The 19,263-nt window shown below is 33.1% G+C and overlaps 1 protein-coding gene across 5 annotated transcripts in view; it reads right to left on the bottom strand.

Moving 5' to 3' along the window:
- Positions 1-2,709: 2,709 nt before the first annotated feature.
- Positions 2,710-19,263, bottom strand: part of LOC119631960 (capon-like protein) — a 224,619-nt gene continuing 208,065 nt past the window's right edge. For 2 of the 5 annotated variants that reach the window (XM_038024602.1, XM_038024604.1), the window contains exons 8-10: positions 14,381-14,554; positions 14,177-14,299; positions 11,887-13,551 (exon numbers count right to left, since the gene is read on the bottom strand). In XM_038024602.1, the coding sequence (XP_037880530.1) occupies positions 12,313-13,551; positions 14,177-14,299; positions 14,381-14,554 (1,536 nt within the window). In that variant the 3' untranslated portion in view covers positions 11,887-12,312. Of the gene's footprint in view, positions 5,214-11,884; positions 13,552-14,176; positions 14,300-14,380; positions 14,555-19,263 lie in introns of those variants that run through there. The other 3 variants (XM_038024605.1, XM_038024601.1, XM_038024600.1) reach the window with 3 other exon arrangements.

The raw sequence follows: 19,263 nt of genomic DNA, 5'->3' as shown, positions 1-19,263 counted from the left end.
AAACCTGAAACGGTTATCGCTCATTGCAGTTTCTCGACACTCATACGCCTGAGTTTTTAGCTTTCATGTGTCGGAAGAGAACATCTGTAGCTGAACTTAAGATTACATTTGGAAACAAAATTAAAAAAAAAACATATAAGAAAATTAAATTCAGCCGGGACCGATTCTTGTATACCCATCACCGCTATCCTAAAAAAGACAAACAAAGTAAAAGGACATAATTTTCATGCTATATAATGTGAAGGGGGCGCAGTTGATTTTTTCTATTTTCAAAATAAAAGTTTCTGCCGTAGAGGCATGTGGGCTTTGTAGGTGCGTCCTTTGAAAAGTTTAGGTCAATTCGAAATCTTTTGCAAATTTTTAGCCGATATCCTCATTTTCGCTAACGGGAGAATGTTTACCACAGCAGACAGATGGACAGACGAACAGGTGGACATGTTTAGGTGCATTCAAGGGTTGTAACTCGCCAAGAGTTTGTATATTTTATGAGGTTTTTGTAGCTTGTTTCTGCGCATTAGAAACTTATTGAAAGAATAATTAAATTTTGATACACTATAATATTGGGTAGACGTAATCAATTGTTTCCATTTTTGTGCACAAGTGCTAGTTAATGGCCCAAAGAATATGGGTTCAAATTTTTCTACATTTATTTTATTTACATTTAGTTTATGAGAAATAAACAAAAAACCAATTTTCCATTCCTTTTAAAAAACAGAGATGTTCTCTGTTTACGTGGTGCTGTGGGCGTCTCCTTCGACCAATTTGGACCATCTTACCAATACCAACAAGCGTGCAAAACCTTTGAATGTTTTCGCCTAATATGAAGTCGATGTCTTCATTTTTACAGTTAGGAGAATGTTTACAAGAGAACTTACACAGACGCACAGACAGATATGCTTAAATCAATCGAGAATTTGATGCTGATCAAAAATACACACACTTTGTGGGGTCTCTGATGCTTTTCTCTGGGCGTTGCAAATGGTTTGACAAACTTAATACACCCGTTCATGCTTCAGTGACGGGTATAAGAAACCGAAATTAACTCTCAATAGACTGAACGCCAAAAGATGTTTCTTATACGTTCAATATTACATTATATTGCTATCATCTTATAGGAATACGAATGTATTCGTATATTTTACGCACTTTCTTAAAATGATGAATTCGAAGTCCTGCATATGATGCATACCTAATATGACTTAATTTTTTTTTGTTGTCAACTTTTTCTCTTTTAAGATACAAAATACAAGATACAGAATACAAAAAAAAAAAACAAAAATAAAAACAACTTTAAGGGAATTGACAGACCAAGTCAAAGCCGCCAATCGTCAACCTAGGACATAACATGGATATTAGAAACGGTATACAAATCTATCTGCACCGTTACTATAGTAAGTGTTTACATAAAACTACATTTGCGTATACTGACAATTAAGTAATGACGACAATATTTATTCAAAAATATGATATAATTATATATATAAAAAAAAAAAAAGGAATTTTATCTAAATGTACGTAATTTGCTTAAAATTAAATTTTTTTTTTTTTTTTAAATTTATAAAATGTCAATTACGAGAAAAAAAAAAAAAAATAAAAAATGTTATGCAACGAATAGTTCATTAAACAACATAACAGAAGATACGTGAATACGTGAAATTGTTGAAAATAGCGAAAAATTAAGTAAAATAAATTCATGTTAACGCAATACATTTTTATTTAAAATAAATGTTACTAATAAATTATGACCTGTTATAATTGCGATGATGTATACACATATATATTCAGTCTCTCTGTAAAATTTCATTATAAGTTTATCTTAATTAGAAAAGCAAACGTTTAAATGCACTCTAAATATTGATTAATGACTATTAAATGAAATCTGAAAAGAATGAATTCTTCGTTACAGTTGAATAAAATCATAAATGACAGTTTAATAAATATAAAATTAAAAATAATATGGAATGAAATAAATTATCGCCTTATTATCATCAACATCGCAATTAAAACGAATAAGATAAAATAATCATTAAAAGTTATTAAATATTTAATTTAATACTCAAACATTTATTAATACATCGATAAATGAATCTCATTATGTCATGTCATCATGTCATGTATTTATGAAAATTGATTTTTTTTTTTTTTTTTTTTTTAATTCTCATCCCACCGCTTATATATGCACCTATCTAACTATTCATTTGTTTCTAATAATTCCATCAGATATTTTCATTTCTCTCTAGAGTTAATAGACAAAAGCGAAAAAAATCGCAATCACAAAACATCTCGAAATGCTTATGCCATTCGATTGGGTCAATCATTGAAAACCTTCCTTCTGTTCGCATTGGTTTTTCTCTTCAGTGAACTTGCGACAAAGGCAAGAGCGAAAAGTGACGAAACTGTATGCCTTTCGCTTTTGAGAGATGGAAAACTATCCATATGTAATCCAATTCTGGTCGTCTTCGACTTATTGCTGAAGACCTTTTAAATCAATTACTTCTTCAATTTATGGATATAATGATCCGGCCACAGTATGTTCTTGATTAATATCTAATCAAGACTACTGTTTTTTTTTTTTTTTTTTTTTTTTTTTTTTTGGAGATCGTTTTAGAATATGAAAGGATTGCTTCCATAGGCGAAGCTTATCGTTTCGTTTCGATTAATTTTTTATGGTTTGAGTTGTCACTATTTTTTTATCTTTCAATTTCTGATCAGTCGCGTTCGCACGGCCCAGATGATGTCTCTTTCGACATACTACCCGATCAGTATGAAATTCGAAAAAACTATGTTGTGTGCGCGCTTAGTTACTCTCTCCTTTACACATTCGCGATATATATATTATTGGTACTCTGAACTGCAACATTGACTGTCATTGAACGAATATATTACAGTTTGGAATATTTTGAACTGCGCTTGGTGGTGGTGGTGGTGGTGGGATATTTGGAATATTCATTGTGAAAATAATCAATACTTTCATGTCTTTTGAATTCGCAATGTTAAGTAGGATTTAATACATGCATGTGTTATGTCATTGGATTTTTAAAAAAAAATTGTATTAAGCGATACTCATCTATAAATAACACAGATAGACTTTCAGACTCTTAGACTTTTCCCCCTCTCTTTGTCTCTTTCTTTCACTGTTTCTCTCTCTCTCTCTCTCTCGTTGTCTCTTTCATCTCTTTCTGATGTTTGTTTTACGAGCGTTGCTTTAGCAGTAGCAAAAATGTACAAAGAGAATTAAATTATTAGCGGTTATCCGCTACTGGAAGCATTTGTGAGCCGCAATTTTGCGGTCTATCCACAACCGCTTTATGTAGGTCATTGAATTTACCTCTTTTTGGTATGTGCAATGGTAATAGACTGACTATACAAAAACGTTTTACAACATGTTTTAGTTGGGATACGAATTACTTCCGAACGAAAGATGTTACTGACGCAGACATATATACTCCGATAACTAGCTTGGATTTTTCTGAATATAGGCTTTGGTCATTTACGAAACAAACCACTCGTTTGTGCATTAAAGTAATGGAAAAATATTCGTTTTGTTGTTGTTTTTTTGTTATTAAAAATTGTAATACGAACCTTATGACTATTACATAACAGCCCGTATAGCGCATTGTACAATAAATGCTTACAATTTTGTTCAGTTTGCTATCGCTTACCATTACATTTTCAAGTTTTCCAACGAAAATGAGAAAACTTATTTAGAGGGTAACACCACTGCATTATTTTAATTGTTATTTAATTTTTAATTTAATTTTATATTAAAATTGTTTGTTTTTTTTTTTTTTTACTATGGAAAAAATGATTAATGCGTTTATTAGGTTTTCAAAAAACATAATAATAATTTTTGAGAAATTATTAAAAAGGAGCAACATTGAAGCCATTGTCGCGAGGCATATTTGCTTCTAAAAGCTCGGTGGCACGCAATGCACGTAGTTGATGAAGACTTGAATCTACGTTTTATGAAATTACTTAACCCATTACATCTATGCATAGCCAGGGCAGAGTGAAAATTAATAAATAATAATTAGATGAACTTTTTAAAAATCGCTTCGTCTCGCATGTAGGAAATTGGAATGAAGAGAACGAAGACTCTGCGAATTGTGTTATGAACCGGTTTTTTGGGAAACAGGCGCTTAAAGTTTTAATATGCGTCGTCGACACATTTTTATTTTTCATTTTTTTTTTATAAGTTTGTTATTCATTTTTATTAATGCACTGCGATGCTCTTCCAACGTAAAGTATTCCTTCTGATTCTCCATATTCACAGATTTTCTGGCAGAAGACGCTAGGGGGTGTTGCCACAGCAGGTCAACGCTAGCGGCATACGGTGTGCACTATACGTGTTTAAAATTTTTAAAGAATTTTTTATAATTTCTCAGGAGAAGAATTCACTCTTTACGAATCGCTTTCAGGTTTATGTCGATTCCAAAGGTATGTGTGTCAAATGTTTTTGTGTGCAAATGCTTTGCAATAAGTATAAAAACTTTCTAAAGATGTCTGCCAGTGAATTAAGGAAATTTTCAAATTATTCTAGAAAATACATTTGGCTGTAACTTTCCAATCTACGAAAGCCATCGAACATAGGCAGTTTTTGGGGAATCGGGATTTTCAAGGCAAAAAATTTCTTCCAAGCAACGAATTTCTATCTCCCATATTCTAGACGATTTAAGGCATTTATAAACCAAATTTAATAAAAAATTGACAATAGCGTTACCCTTTAACTAAATCTTAATATATAATGAATGTATTACAAAACATCATTCAATAGCTGTGTTCTTGATGTTTTTTTTTTTTTTTTTTGTTTTTTTTTAAAATTAAATTTAAATACTATGTTAATGGTCGAATTTATATATGTATAACTTCTCTCTTATGATTATTGAATTGATATATTTTGTATTTTGATGCATTTAGACCTTTTCATCATAGTTTAGCTGCATTCAAAATGTAGTTACCTTACCTAAGCGCATACCTAACAATTTTCTCCGTTTTTTAGCACTTAACTTTGTCCATATAGTACTGCTGCCCTCGACCAAGAGGAACTCATCGCACAAATCATCGGTGTCTTTGGCACAAAAATACTGTTGATCTTCATGAAATTTTTCGGAACGTGAGTCACCCGATACAAAACCGCTTTCGGGACGTGATAAAGAAGCCGTATGCCAGGGTAATTGTTGAAACCAACGGGCCACCTTAGCGGTAGAAGAGAGCTAAAAAAATAAAAAAAATAAAAAAACAAATCAATTAAAATCACCCACAATTTCATTATAAAAACATATTCGCGTTTTAGCATTTTGAGCAATAATATCAACAAAAAAATTTAATCTGAGATATTTGATCAAGAAAACTGTTACAAATGTTAACAACCATAAGGCGGATACTTTGATTCAATTGTGTCGTTGTGGTCGTAGAAAAGAGGCTACAGGCAAAAGGAATACGAAGCGCGAAACATAAATCAAATTGGCGAGCAGTCATCTGAAATCCGCTCCGAATATATTAAATGAAATTAATAGTCTTTCACTGAGTTTGACTGCGGCCACAATAGACCTCCCCTTGGTAAAAAACAAAAAAATGTATTCAGAATTTTTTCATATTTTTCCTTCAATTTATTCCAAGTAGTTTTTTTTCCCTCTGTTACCTTCAACTTGAAAAAATCTTGTAAGTAATTATCGCTTGCTTCAAGCAAAAAAAAAAAAAAAGTGAAAACCAATGAGATTATGTCAAGATTTTTCCTTTCTCTAAATGCAGCTAAAAGCAGGCAATACATCGAATGAACATATTGCAACTAAAAGTATATAACTAACTTTGAAACATTTCATCCAACAGTCTAAATACCATTTCCTCTTAGTTTTGAAGCAAAAAAAAAAAAAAAAAGCAAAACAAAATCATCCATAAATAATAAAAACTATGCAATAATATTTTACTAATAATTTATTTTTTATTTTACTACTCTGTTTTTTTTATCATTATTTAATTCCATTCCCCTTTTTTTTTTTAAACTAATCTATTTGATTATTAGTATAGATAGTAATTATTTGTATAACAATCGATATTAATTTTGATATAAATTTTAATATTTATTCTTTTGTGTTACCTTTGAGCATTATATCCTCAGGTATATTAAACGTGTCTTTGAGAAGGTGTTTATTACTCTTTACCTAGAAACAATTTGTAAGGCGTTGTTGAAAATTCTTCTCTCTTTACAATTCATTACGAATCTCAACTCAGTTTATAATATTTAATTGTTAGAAATCGAAAGAAACATATTAAATACATGCAATGCACAAAGACATAACAGACCTTTCAACTTCATTTTTATGCATGTCAATCGGCAGATATGTGAAAGCCCGGTATCTCGGTACTTTGAATAATGTTGCAAGAATCCTTCCATGATACAAGTTCCAATAGATGAGTAAATGCCAGGTTCATTATAAACATATATATATAGATTTATATTGGAAGGTTTTTTTTTTTAAATCAACCTAAACGCATTTTAAGAAACTAGATTAGGTTTCCAAATGAAAAGATGAAGAAAAAAACAAAAATTGAAATGAAATGAAATGACGAATAACAACAATTAAAGACAAGTAAGAAAGTTTTACCCGACAAGGGCCCAAACTCGCACACACACCACCACTATGCTTTTCGCATTCTGGTCCCCAAATTCTTTTATTTGATACCGATATCGCTGGTATTATTAAGAAAAAATTAATCCACCAGATCACGCTGTCTACCATATTCATTGTAAAATTAGGCGAATAATATATCTTGAGGAGTGTACAAAATCGTTCAAACGTTTCGTCTTGTTTGCCTTATGATAGATAAGAATTAAAACTCAAAAAAGTGAAAAAAAAAAATTAAACTTAATTACTCGTAACTTTATGTGGACACAGCCGACTTGTTCTACTTCTGGACCTACAGAGTAAAGTGTCTTGTAAAAAAAAATGTGGAAAGTTTCACCCTTCTAACTTTGATAATATCCGAAAAACGAATTTTTGTTAGAACAGCTGAGTTGCGTTCAGTTTACGCTTCACTGCACGCCGTTCTGCTTTGACCAATTTGGGCCATTTTCAATACTAACCCGCGTACAGATGCTTCCAATGTTTCTACCAAATTTGAAGTTTATATCTTCATTTTTGCAACCAGCAGAGTACCAATAACACACAGACACACAGACGGGCTGAGACGGCTAAATCAACTCAGGCTTTAACGCTCATCACGAATATATATATATATACTTTATAGGATCCCTGAAGCTTCCAAGATTTGAGAGGTACATATATTATGGAAAAAAACAAAATGATTACACCCCCATCTTGCAGTGGTGGGTGTAATGAAATGTGTCGTGCTATAGCCCGAATTGTCTATTACTGGTTGACATCGGTGGCCGACAGTTTCGACATTCCTTTTAATATCTTCACTTTCGTATAACGTATAACCATAGCTTGATCGTAAAGTTATCTCTTCCATTTTCTATTCTTTTTGCTTAAGATACTATTCTTCAATACGATCAGAACGTTACTGTTCTGTTGTTGTACTTAGAAAACTAGGTTTCATTGACATAGGGATGTAAGTGTGCATCTTCATTGTACATCTCTTGGCATCTGTCCATCATACGGATCTAACGGGTTTAATATAATATGTTTTTTCCTAGAAACAAGCTCAATTCACCATTATTTGATTATCCTCGCTTTCGCGTATGAAACTTTTGGTTTCACTCATTCAAATATGTTTAGCTGATTTTTATGTAATTGAAAGTGTGTTTGAAAAACAAAAATAAAATTTTGCTCGTTGTTTTGATAATGAAGAGTATTCTGCTTATAGATCTTCGATCTCGACAGATTGTAGAGACTATGAATATGTTCAAAGATATATTGAATTTGATCGGATTTTGTGGCAACAGGTCGCGGCGGCTATAAAAGCTAATTGCCGCACCACTCACCATATTCTTTAGATCTGGCCCACAATTACAATTAGCCGCCCAGCAATGGTAATGGCAAAAGTATGCTCGAGAAAAGGGATTTTAATCAAACGATGCCATCATTGTGATACCTAAAACGTATGTTGAGGCTCTTAATAAATGTTTCTATAAACAAATGTTTCAGAAACATTAGACAAGCATTGAACTGATTGCATCATTCTTGGGAAGAGGCCATGTTGATGAATGAAAATGAGTTTAGCGAATAAATTTGTCTTGTTTTCTTTTTTTTCTTGTTAAGTCAAAAACTTTTCATATCTAAGAGTACACGTGAACATATTTACTCATTTATTGGAAATATTCAAGTATTTTTATTTTATACTGCATTCGTACACTTCATGTCGAGCTTGAAGAATTAAGAAAATTACTTGGCAACACTCAGTAAGGACCTAATCAATACGTCTTGGATATTGAACTTATCATAAATTTTATAGAGATAATATGCGTATAGTTTTTCTTGCGTTTTAATTGTACAATAAGCGTATTTATTATTTATTAATTTCCTACAGGAAAGAGAGAGTGAAACCCTATACATGGTTTCACATTCACTTATACAAATAATTATTAACACCTATGAATAATTGTATTTATCATACATATGTATGTATTTCATATGAATGTGTACGCATTTACAATGTTTTTCCTTTTCAGTATCTATAGGTAAAAGGGAAAAAAGTGAATAGAGATTAATTGTGCAGATTTTTCATACCGCGCCATATCCGTTTGCTGATTATTGTATCGAGACTATTAACATTGAAAGACAAATAATTTCTCTTAGTGTATGTGAAAATGTCAAAGGATGAACAAAACAAAACAAAACATAATAAAAAAAAAAAGTTCATCCGGCAGCAGTCGGCAGCGGCTTTCTCGACTCTCATACCACAATTACTCTCATCCGCGGTTCATTGATTTTGCATATTATTATTTTTTTGGTTTTGCGAATTATAAACTGTACGTAAAACTACACGCCGTCGGCCGGGAGCATGTGTATCGTTTCCGGCTTAATGCAGAATTTAAAATAATTAAAATAAATGTTCCATAACACCACATACTTTATTCATTAACTTGCTATTATTCAATATATAATTAATTTTCCAGTTTTCTATTCATTCATTCATTTATTTATTTTTCCTTTAGTTGCAGCGATTATTCATCGCAGCTTGCAAGAGAATATAAAGTGGCGAATAAGGTTTTCAAGGTCTCTCTTTGTAAATAAATACTGTAGTAAATAAACTTTCAATCACTTTACTCGCAAAAGTAGATAATTAAAATAATTTGTATTTTAAATTACGATAGATTTCAGCCTTCACGTCTACTATTAACCCCACATTATTCTAGATTTAATTGAATGAGAAGCACATATATGTATGATATATGAATTTGCATGTATTTTGATCAGCGACAGTTATTCAGTTAGTATTATTGGGTTATTCACTACGTACAGACGCTAATCATGGAACTTTCAAAATTTCATTGTCGACATTCGTGTCATTGTTTGATTTGAAGCAATCTGCTGCCGCAACTCGTAGAAGCTTACGGTGATGCTGCTCGATCATATCCCAAATTTTGGTTTTGGTTTCGATGATTTAAAAGTGATGCTTTTGATGTCAGGGAAAAGGAACGGCCTGGAGGATCAGAAGAAGTCGAAAATGATTGAATTGTAAGACTTATTGGAATTGCTGTCCAGCCAAAACAAAAACGGTTTTCTGTGGGGTATTATGACTAGCGATGAAAAGTGGATCTACTGCGACAATCCTAAGCACAAAAAGTCATGAGTTAATCCAGAACAGCCGTTCGCATCGATACCGAAACGGGATATTTATGGCGATAGAGTTTTGCTGTGCATATGGTGGGATCATTAAGATGTAGTGCATGTAGTGCGAGCTACTAAAAGTTAATGAAACTGTTGCTGCAGATATATATCGACGTCAACTGAACAAATTGAACGACGTATTGTTGCAAAAAAGGCCAGCAATAGAGGTTAACACGCTCTTACATGACAACGCTCAGCCACTTATTGCAAAACTTGTCAAGGATACCCTGTTGCAGCTCGAATGGGAAGTTCTGCCGCACCCATCGTGCTCACCAAACATAGAGCTTTGTGATTAGCGCTCAGAATGATTGAAAAAAAAACCACCAAAGTCCCTAATACGATCCGACAAAATAAACTTTCAAAATATATTGAAATCGGCCGGCTTAGGAGGAAATTTGTTTTGACTAACCTACTAACAAGTACCAAAACATTATTTGAAGCAGAAAGCAAGTCAAAGTGAATATAAATTAAGTTTCTCACCACAATAATAATGCGTAGGAGCTTACGTTGCAGGCTTCATAAAGTATGCATTGTTTTGCGTTTCTTTTTTTTTCTTGATTACGCAAGAGTTGTCCTTTATAAATGTGACCATAGTAGAGGTGAGGAAGAAAACAGGAAGGAGGATAGTTTGGGTGCTCTCGAGCGAACATCAATGAATCCAGGACAAACGGATGAGAAAGCTAACGGAATCTTGTAGTCCTTTTAAAAGACTTGAAAGATTTGGCAGTAAAATCTCTTTTATCACCGTAGAACTTCTGTTCTAGAGATATCTACACATGAACACATCAAATTCCATGTGAACTATTCTCTTATCTGTTACTGTTCGTTCTCTCCTTTCTAGTTAATTATGGCCTTAAAAATAGTACAGGCTTTAGTTTAGAGCTGTAACTTGTTGAATCTAAGCATCACCTACAATTGCAATACGCCTTGGACTATGCCTGTCAAGTGTAGCTTTTGGAGTGTAAAATTTTCCGAAAAGTGCTGGTATGTAGTACGTGTATATGGCCTATAAGGTATACAATATATTACCGATATATCGAGTGAATGGTGCCGTACACAGGAATATTGTATTGATAAGTTACAGCGGTAAGCATGAAAAGACTCTGCACACGATAAATATAACTTCTTGCCTTTTTCATCGTTGCGACGAATAAAGCAAATTATTAAAGAAAGCTTTCATTGTCCAACATACCCCAGTTTGCTATTCATAAGTCCAGTTGGCGAGATTCTTGCCCATTCTTTTTGCTTTAGTTTCTTAATATGTCAGATCGATCTATTCCAAGAATATTTGTCGTATATTTTGTCAAAATCGGATTTTATCAATTCATTACAATTTGACAAAGCATAAGATATTTTTAGTCTTCGATTATATGATGCTGCAAGGTATCTAATGATTATGAATGGCCCAGTTTTGCTCTTCGCAGTACGCATTGCAAACTAATCAATATACGAATGTAAAATTCTAGAATTTATTTATACTCAGGCTTTCAGTTCGCGAATATTAAAATTGCCATAAAAATGCTTAATGTAAGTAACATGGCCTTAATTTCGTTTGCGTAAAGATCGTGTTTGAAAATACTTCTCAATCACATCTTCAAGCTACGCATGCTAACTTTATCACCTATAATAGATATGTATCAAAAATTTGGCACAAATATTTCCCAGATTCATCTTAACGCACAATGCAAGAACAGTTAGATTCGCCGACAGATTAGATTAATAGTAATTTAAAAAAAATATTTTTCATATTTTTGTGTGTTTTATGATTGATTAATTTTTTATTAAACATATTCATCATTAAACGATCTTTGTTTTTATACTACGTCTCTTAATCTTTCAATTTTTTCCCTTCTATTAAAAGCTTCTTTTTTTTTTTTGTAAACACTAACTGAACGTAAAATAAAATCATGTAATTCTCGTTTAATCTCAATAGGATAAGGAGAGTATAAGAATAATTCTATTTTTGAAAGATTTGTTCCTGAAGTTAAATTAAATAATTTGTTTTTGGAAATATAACAACAATAAGAAAGAAAATGATTTTTTTTTTATTTTTTTTTTTTTTTTTTTGAAATATTGTATTTCTCCTAGAAGTCGGCAGCAATGTTTGTCTACAAACTTTTTAAAGTCAAGCTAAAAAGTCTGCCAAGAATTTTTTTATATTTTAAGCCTAGAAATAGGTAATGAAATTTTATGTAATAGCAATTCTTTAAACGTGACATAACCATATTAAGAGATTTCCCTGTGGAAACGTGACAGTCTTGTTGTCCATATGTTCGTCTTATAGTCAGTGTATGCTTGAATGCGTATACTTGCCTAATGTATGGTCGATCAAAATAAAAAAAAGGGGACATAATATAAACATTTTGAAATAAATTTAATATTTTTCTTTGCCAAATGATTTGTATAACCAAATAATCAAGAGATTAGATTAAATACTTTAATTATTTTTTAATTATTATTATTATTATTATTTTTTTTTTTTTTAAATTTATTTAATATTAAATTTGCATTATCTCTATTATTTTGTGGTATGCCTTGCCCACGCCGTTCTCTGCACTTGGCTCATAATTTGACTGCGATTTGGTACTTTCTCGCTAGTACTACGTGTTATATAGCTTGGTGTAGCTGATATTTTACGCTGATTAGTTATGTTACCCGATTCGTCTGTTACTCTTAGCATCACGGTGTTGTAACGTGGCGACGAAGACAATAAATTCATTTCATTATTGCTGTTATTGTTGTTATTGCTACCGTTACTACTGCTATGTAAATTATTATTACTACGCCGCATAGGCGTTAGCGCGCATTCAACCGTAGATGATGATCTGCTGTTCTCTCGTGATCCGGACGCTGTTAAGTTGCCATTCGACGCTGAGTTTGGTAGTTGTGTTAACGGTTTCATTAAATGCTCATCCAATGCATTCAGATTTTTATCTATGCTTAAGCGCATCTCTTCTGTTACGGGGGAATTGGAATAAGAGTTACGATTCAATGTGCCCATGGGCGAGGGAGTCAGATTACCGCACAACGAGCCGTGTGTTGGTGTATTTAGAAAATTGTAATTATTGCTAGCATTGTTATTATTGTTGGACGGACTGCACGACGACATAGGATTTACGAAAAAGAAGGAATTATGCGGTGAGGGAATGCTAGCAGCAGATCCATTCGCGAGTGATAGCGTAGCCGAAGAGCTCGCGCCTAAATTTAAAGCCTGCAAACGATTCAATAGTTCCTGATTAATTTGAAATAGATCTTTGGAGAAAGCATCGTGAGGGGATTGCTGCTGCTGTTGTTGTTGCTGCTGTTGTTGGGCGGCCGATGAGCTTAATTGTTGCAATTGTGTGTTTATCGTCTGCAAATGATTCATTGAAGGAAAGGGACTGGTAGAGAGTGTACTAGTGCTACTGGTCGCATTGGCGGCGGACACATTCAAATGCATTTGCGATTGATGCAAACTCGGGCCGGATGTTGGTGGCGTTAACGCGTTACTTTGCTGGACAGCAGTAGCAGCTGCCAGTGCCGCTCCGGCAGCTACTGCTGGTGGCGAGGCGGGTATATGTTGTTGTTGTTGCTGCTGCTGTTGCTGTTGTAGGCTCTGCAAATTGTGCAAATTCTGCGTTTGCTGATTCAAACCACTTAACTGATGACTCAATGATGTCAATTGCTGGTTAATTGAACCCAAATTACTGATCTGCTGATTAATTGTTGCTAAATTATTGTTGCCTGCTGTCGCCTGCAGTAACATTTGCAGTTGCGACTATTTGCGCAGATAATGGGTTACGTTGATGGTGAAGGGAAGAGAAAATAAACACAAATTGCTTTTTCTTTCATTTCCGTTCATTCAAAGACTTTTTCATATTTAATTTAACAACAACAGCAACCCAAAAATTTAAACACAAATATCACAGCACGAAACAAAGACAAAAAAAAAAAAGCCATAAAATTCAGGCAGACATAAAAGCGAGCTAAAATATAAAAAATGCAAAGTATTCTCGGAAACGCATTAATGACAACGAAACACTGTTTGGTTATAAGGCACTGTTTAACTAGCATTGAAGTAACACGTAATAAAAACTTTTAAAAGCTTTATGAACGTCATGCAGTCTTGAGTATAAAGCAGAAAAAATTTAACATAACAAAAGCGGTTTTTTTTTTTCTCAAATTAAAAATAAAGTGTTTTAAATAAAGTCGCTTTTTAATCAGTTCTTTGTTAAGAATAAATTTCTTTTCAATTGCATTGCTTTGAAGCATAGTAAACGAGAAAATATATCAAACGTATTAAGTGAAGAAGAACAATTACAATAACACAATAAACGTTTAAAAACAAATGCAAAAAGAAAGAAAGAAAAAAAAAAAGGAAGAAAAGTAAAATGTGAACCCACCTGTGGTGCTATACCAATATTAGCGGTGGTAAGACCCGATGCTTGCTGTTCATTATAAGCCCCTAGTGAAGCTAAATGTTCTAATAGTTCACGATTTTGTTGCAACAGCTGTTGAGTACGTGCCTTTTATAATGAAAGAAAAAGAAAATCAATTGTTCCTCGATTAGTGGTTGAAATCATTGAAAAGAAGAAACAAATATTTACCTGGGCCTCAATACGCGCATTCGTTTCTGTTATGAGTTGCTCTCTCACTAACATTAATTGGGCTAAAGCTTGCCGCGTTTGCATCGCCTGCTGTTCTAGTTGGTCTTTGAGTTTATTTATCTCACGGCTGGGGGATGATGGCATACCGTTAATGGACGATTTGTCCTCGTCAGTCTGCAATTAAACAGTAAAATATCTTGAGAATCCGAGTATTTGCGGATAATAGCCAAACGTTTAATAAATCAACACAAAAATATTTTAAATTCACATTTTCAATCAGAATCGAATTATTATATAAATATTATATAAAAAATAATTTTTTAAATTTTTATTTAAATTTTTATTTAAATTATTTTTTTCTTTTTTTTTTTTCATATGACCTAGGTACAGTGGTTAAGAAAAAAATTGCTGATGTTTTTTCATAAAAATGGATTTCATTAAAGCCAAATATGGGCCATTTTTATGCGTACTCTTCTTCTTATTTTTCTAAGCTCCGAACGAAAAACTGAACCAAGTTATTTTTATACAATCTTTCTCAATTTTTGCCAAGACAGTAAATACAGATATAGCCTGACATTGTCGTGGTGGTCTGCTTTATATCAATCGGACGCTTTAATTGCATTAATTGTCGGCGGTAGAGGATAAAATCAATCGATTGTTCGCCTCCATCATCCACTATCATCCGATCGAATATAAAGCTCTATGTTACGCAATTGCCGTCATTTCTCCAGCTACACCCACTTGGGTTCATTTCGATTTTAAGCGTATTATGGTCGTGTGTCATCCCCTTTCCATCACCCTTTATGAATCTCTCCGAAAATGGCTCGTTTTTTATAGATCAAATTTTTGACCGTTAAACCGTACGTCATCAAAATATCGAGCTTCTTCTTGAATCTAGCTTTATGGAAACGATTCAACACTTTGTGTTGACACTTGTGTCTGATTGATTCTATCAACGATCGAACGTCGAGTGGAGTGGGACGCGAAAACTAGAAAATTATTTATTTGCTGCTAATTTCTTATGAAACATTTTCATCATTTCAATACAATGAATAAATTCAGAAGCTTGCGAAGCAATACCGCCTTCGTTAAAGCGATAAAGATACACTAAAATATTACGGTTTTTTCCAATATTTACCTCGATTTCTGAATCTAATTATATTCGAAATAGTTAACAAAGGCTATCACATATTTATTTTTTTTCTAATTATCTAGGGTCTAGCGCTTTTCGCGCGCTACAGCATCCTTAGCATTGGACACAATTTTTGTAATTTATTTATTTACTTATTTTAAGAATATTGCATAGAAATTAATTTTTATGCAATACAAGAAAAGGAACATTAGTATCAAAGCCCATCGGTTCACCTAAAGTAATATTTATATGTTTTATAAAAACACATATATGTAGGCATGTTGTAGAGACAGGTATAGGTGTTAAAATTATACTAAATTTAGGATATGAGAGTCATATATAAAATTATATTGCTTGGCGATTTAAGAAGGGGTGTAACCGGTTCATGCCCAATATGGGCATTTCTTCTTTAGGCTAATGGACAACAGTTATTTAGTCGAGGTTAGGTTGCCGCAAAGATGACATAGCCGTTTCCTATTCTTACCTAATAGATGACTGTGAGTATGGTTGGTATGCCCCTATCGCAGTTTTATGAATGGCTTCAAATTTTTAATATTTACGCTTTTACGATAGCTCACTTTATTTTCCAAACGATTAATTTTTATTATAAGGTTGGGTAAATGCGTTAGTAGGCATCCGGCTTCTCCACGACAGGAGAATTTTTCCGCATAAAATTCTTAAGTCTCTCTTATTATAGGCAGAAAATATCGAAATTAGTGAATTAGAGAATACTTAAACTGTGAGGTTTGTTAGTTCATTGCCCGGAATATCAGCATGGCAAAGCATCCAAATGAGTCTCAAGTTATTTTGATTTTGATTTAATTTTTTTCGAGTTTGTACTAACGCAGGAGTGTCATTGCTAAGATCAAGAATTGCATTAAGGGCTCTTAGACGGTCGGCCTCCACTTTACCTCTACTCAGAATTTACCTCCACTCTTCAGCGGTAAACAGGGAACAATAATCGTTTATAAAATCAACTTCTGATATCTTGAAACAATAAATGATTATGTGCTGGTGAAGAGTTTACGGACCAGGCGGAACTTGACAAATTGAGAGCGTTGAAACGACACTTCCATACCGATTCTTTTAAAATGTTATCGGTTCAGTTTTTTTTTAGTATTTTAATTGTTCGATTACTATAGTCATACACTTAACGAGGTCTTTAGCGCTTATTTTGCGCTTATTTTGCGATGAATAAGACAATCGGCCGTCACGAAGGCCAGATTGAAGATCTTTAGGATCTATTTCAATGGTTAGACTTTATTTTAGTTTCAAAGGCTGTGATCGCTGTCAATTGAAGGGCATTAATTCGTCCTCAATATATTTTCGATATCGTTAACTGATGCGGTTATTTGAAAACCTTCTAAAGAAATTTAAATTCATTTCATATTTAATAATTTTCAGAATTATAATTGTTTTCCAATAAGCAATTCTAATCTGAATATATCTGCGTATAAGGAATCTCGAAACAGAATCGAAATTTTTCAATAAATTTTGATCTACAATGACATCGAAGCCTATAGCAATTTCAAGCAAAAACTCTTCCTGATCGCACCGTAGTAAACTTATGTTCACAATCAACCAAAATCAAGCAACTATGTTTGATCTTCTTCTAATGCGTGCCATTTTAAATCACTAAGCTACTAAGTTAGGTTATGACTTGCTCTTGACTTATTCAGCAGCGCTCTAATAAGGTTAAAAACCTTATCTAGCCAACTAACTAAGCCAACTTTGAAATTGTATGTATTATAAATTGCGTAAAGAGTTAATATATCTAATCAATGATGATGTATCGTCTGCGAAAGAGATATTTAAAACAAAGTAAAAATGATTTTTTTTATCTGGATTTTATTGTTAAATAAACATTTTCCTTCGCATAGTCTGTGCGTTAGCCAAATTAAAAGAAAAAAAAAAACAAATGAATAAAAAAGTTTAAAAAAAGAAAATCGCACTCTATTAGCTAAACCGACGGCAGCAGCAACAATAGTCGACAAAAATCAAATAATCTACGCAGCATAGAAAAAACAAAAAAAAAAAAACAAAAAAAAAAAAAATAAGAACAAATGTTTATTTACACTGGTGATGACATGAGTTTTATAAACTTTTACTTAACGCCTTAAAAATGGAAAAAAAAAGGCAAAGATGGATAAAATTCTGAAGAGTAAAAACTTTTGTTTATGAGGAGAGAAATGTTGTTCGTGTTTTATCGTCACAAGTTCACTCGTTTGGCGAGCAAATGACGTGTGTCATATTAATTAGTTTAATTTAGGAAATTAATTAAAACTTAAAACACATGTTAGCGCAGCACACGCGATATATTTATTATCTGCAATGCTATCGCCCCGCGTAATCTTCGATTTACATGAGAGGATGTACATGTGCACAGGCTCGCGCGTGTAGGCATATGCACACAATATATTGTATATCTTCCTGTCCTGTTCCTCCTGTTTCTAAACAGAAATCTTGGGTTGCGTTAATTGCTTGAATTGCTTGTTGAAAAACTTATTCACGAATGTAAATAAATAAGTGATGAAGTAATATATTCAAAATGTTTACAAAACGTAAGCGGATGCATACGATTTTCCACGATTTCGTTTCTACCCGTCGTAGTCTTCGCCTTCTTATCTTCTCGCTACAATTTAAGATCAATAAATTTGCGACAACATATGATTAAAGTAAAACATTTTGTCAATATTTGCACAGGCATTGGCAGTGTGTTTCATATCACTAAACGGAAACCTATCAGCAATGCGTTCGTGTTTTATGCATTGAAATTGTTTGCAAGCACATTGCATAGCATTACCGAAGGTAAGGAAAAATGAATAGATCGCTTTAATCGGGTCCTCCTTCCTATTCGTTCTTTCGAGAGTTGTTCAAGTATTTTACCAACCGTTAGCCTAAGTGATTTGCCGGCTTTGCGATGAAATCATAATTTTATGATGTCACGTTTAATGTATAGCCTCGACGGATTGTCGTTATCTCCATTTGAACAGTCTTCCCATGATACAGTTCTCGCCGCCTTTATGAACTTGAATTATTATACTTGAGAGAAAAAAATATGCGATTGTAGCTAAAAAGTCCATTTAGTCGATTTAGCTGAGTATAAAGTGCTATGAGCCGTTGTAACCGATTGTACTTATTGCTAAGGAACACTAGCAATAACTTCGCCACGTAATACAGTTAGCAGGACTACATTGGAATATGATGCCCTTACCACTGTACTCTGATCAATACTTGTTTCAATCGATGGTCTATTGTTTGTCCGAGCAATGCTTTCATTTCTGCGCCAGTACTCAAAAGATGAACCTTTTGCGGATAACCTCAAAAGACCATCCAGTCTTTTCATCTATCAACTCATATTTTATTACCCCAAAATCCAAGGTATGACTAGCAAAGGACATTTCTCTTCATTTAAGTGTTTTTTCATTGAAAAAAGAAAAACCCGTTCAAAATTTATTTGCACTCCTAGTATCGGACACTGGCCCAAATTTGCTGAGTGCGTATTTTAGCGTCAAGCAAGGTTCATAAAATATTGAAAATAACTCAAATTTTTTCTTAAAGGCCTTCCTTGCATCCACAGTCAATCACGGCTTCATAAGTAAATATTAAGCCTTTAGAAGCTGCAAGAAATGAAAGCAAAGCATAAAAGGACTCGATAGGTGCACTGTCGAAAAATGCTATCCACTTGAAGGGTTTTTAGTAATGTAACAAAAGCAAATCATTGGGAAAAAGTAAATTTTTATTTACATAT

Source organism: Glossina fuscipes, unplaced genomic scaffold (genome assembly GCF_014805625.2).
Source record: "Glossina fuscipes isolate IAEA_lab_2018 unplaced genomic scaffold, Yale_Gfus_2 1, whole genome shotgun sequence".
Taxonomy (NCBI): domain Eukaryota; kingdom Metazoa; phylum Arthropoda; class Insecta; order Diptera; family Glossinidae; genus Glossina; species Glossina fuscipes.
Note: the sequence above shows the minus strand (reverse complement) of the source record. Positions and strands in the feature narration are given on the sequence as shown.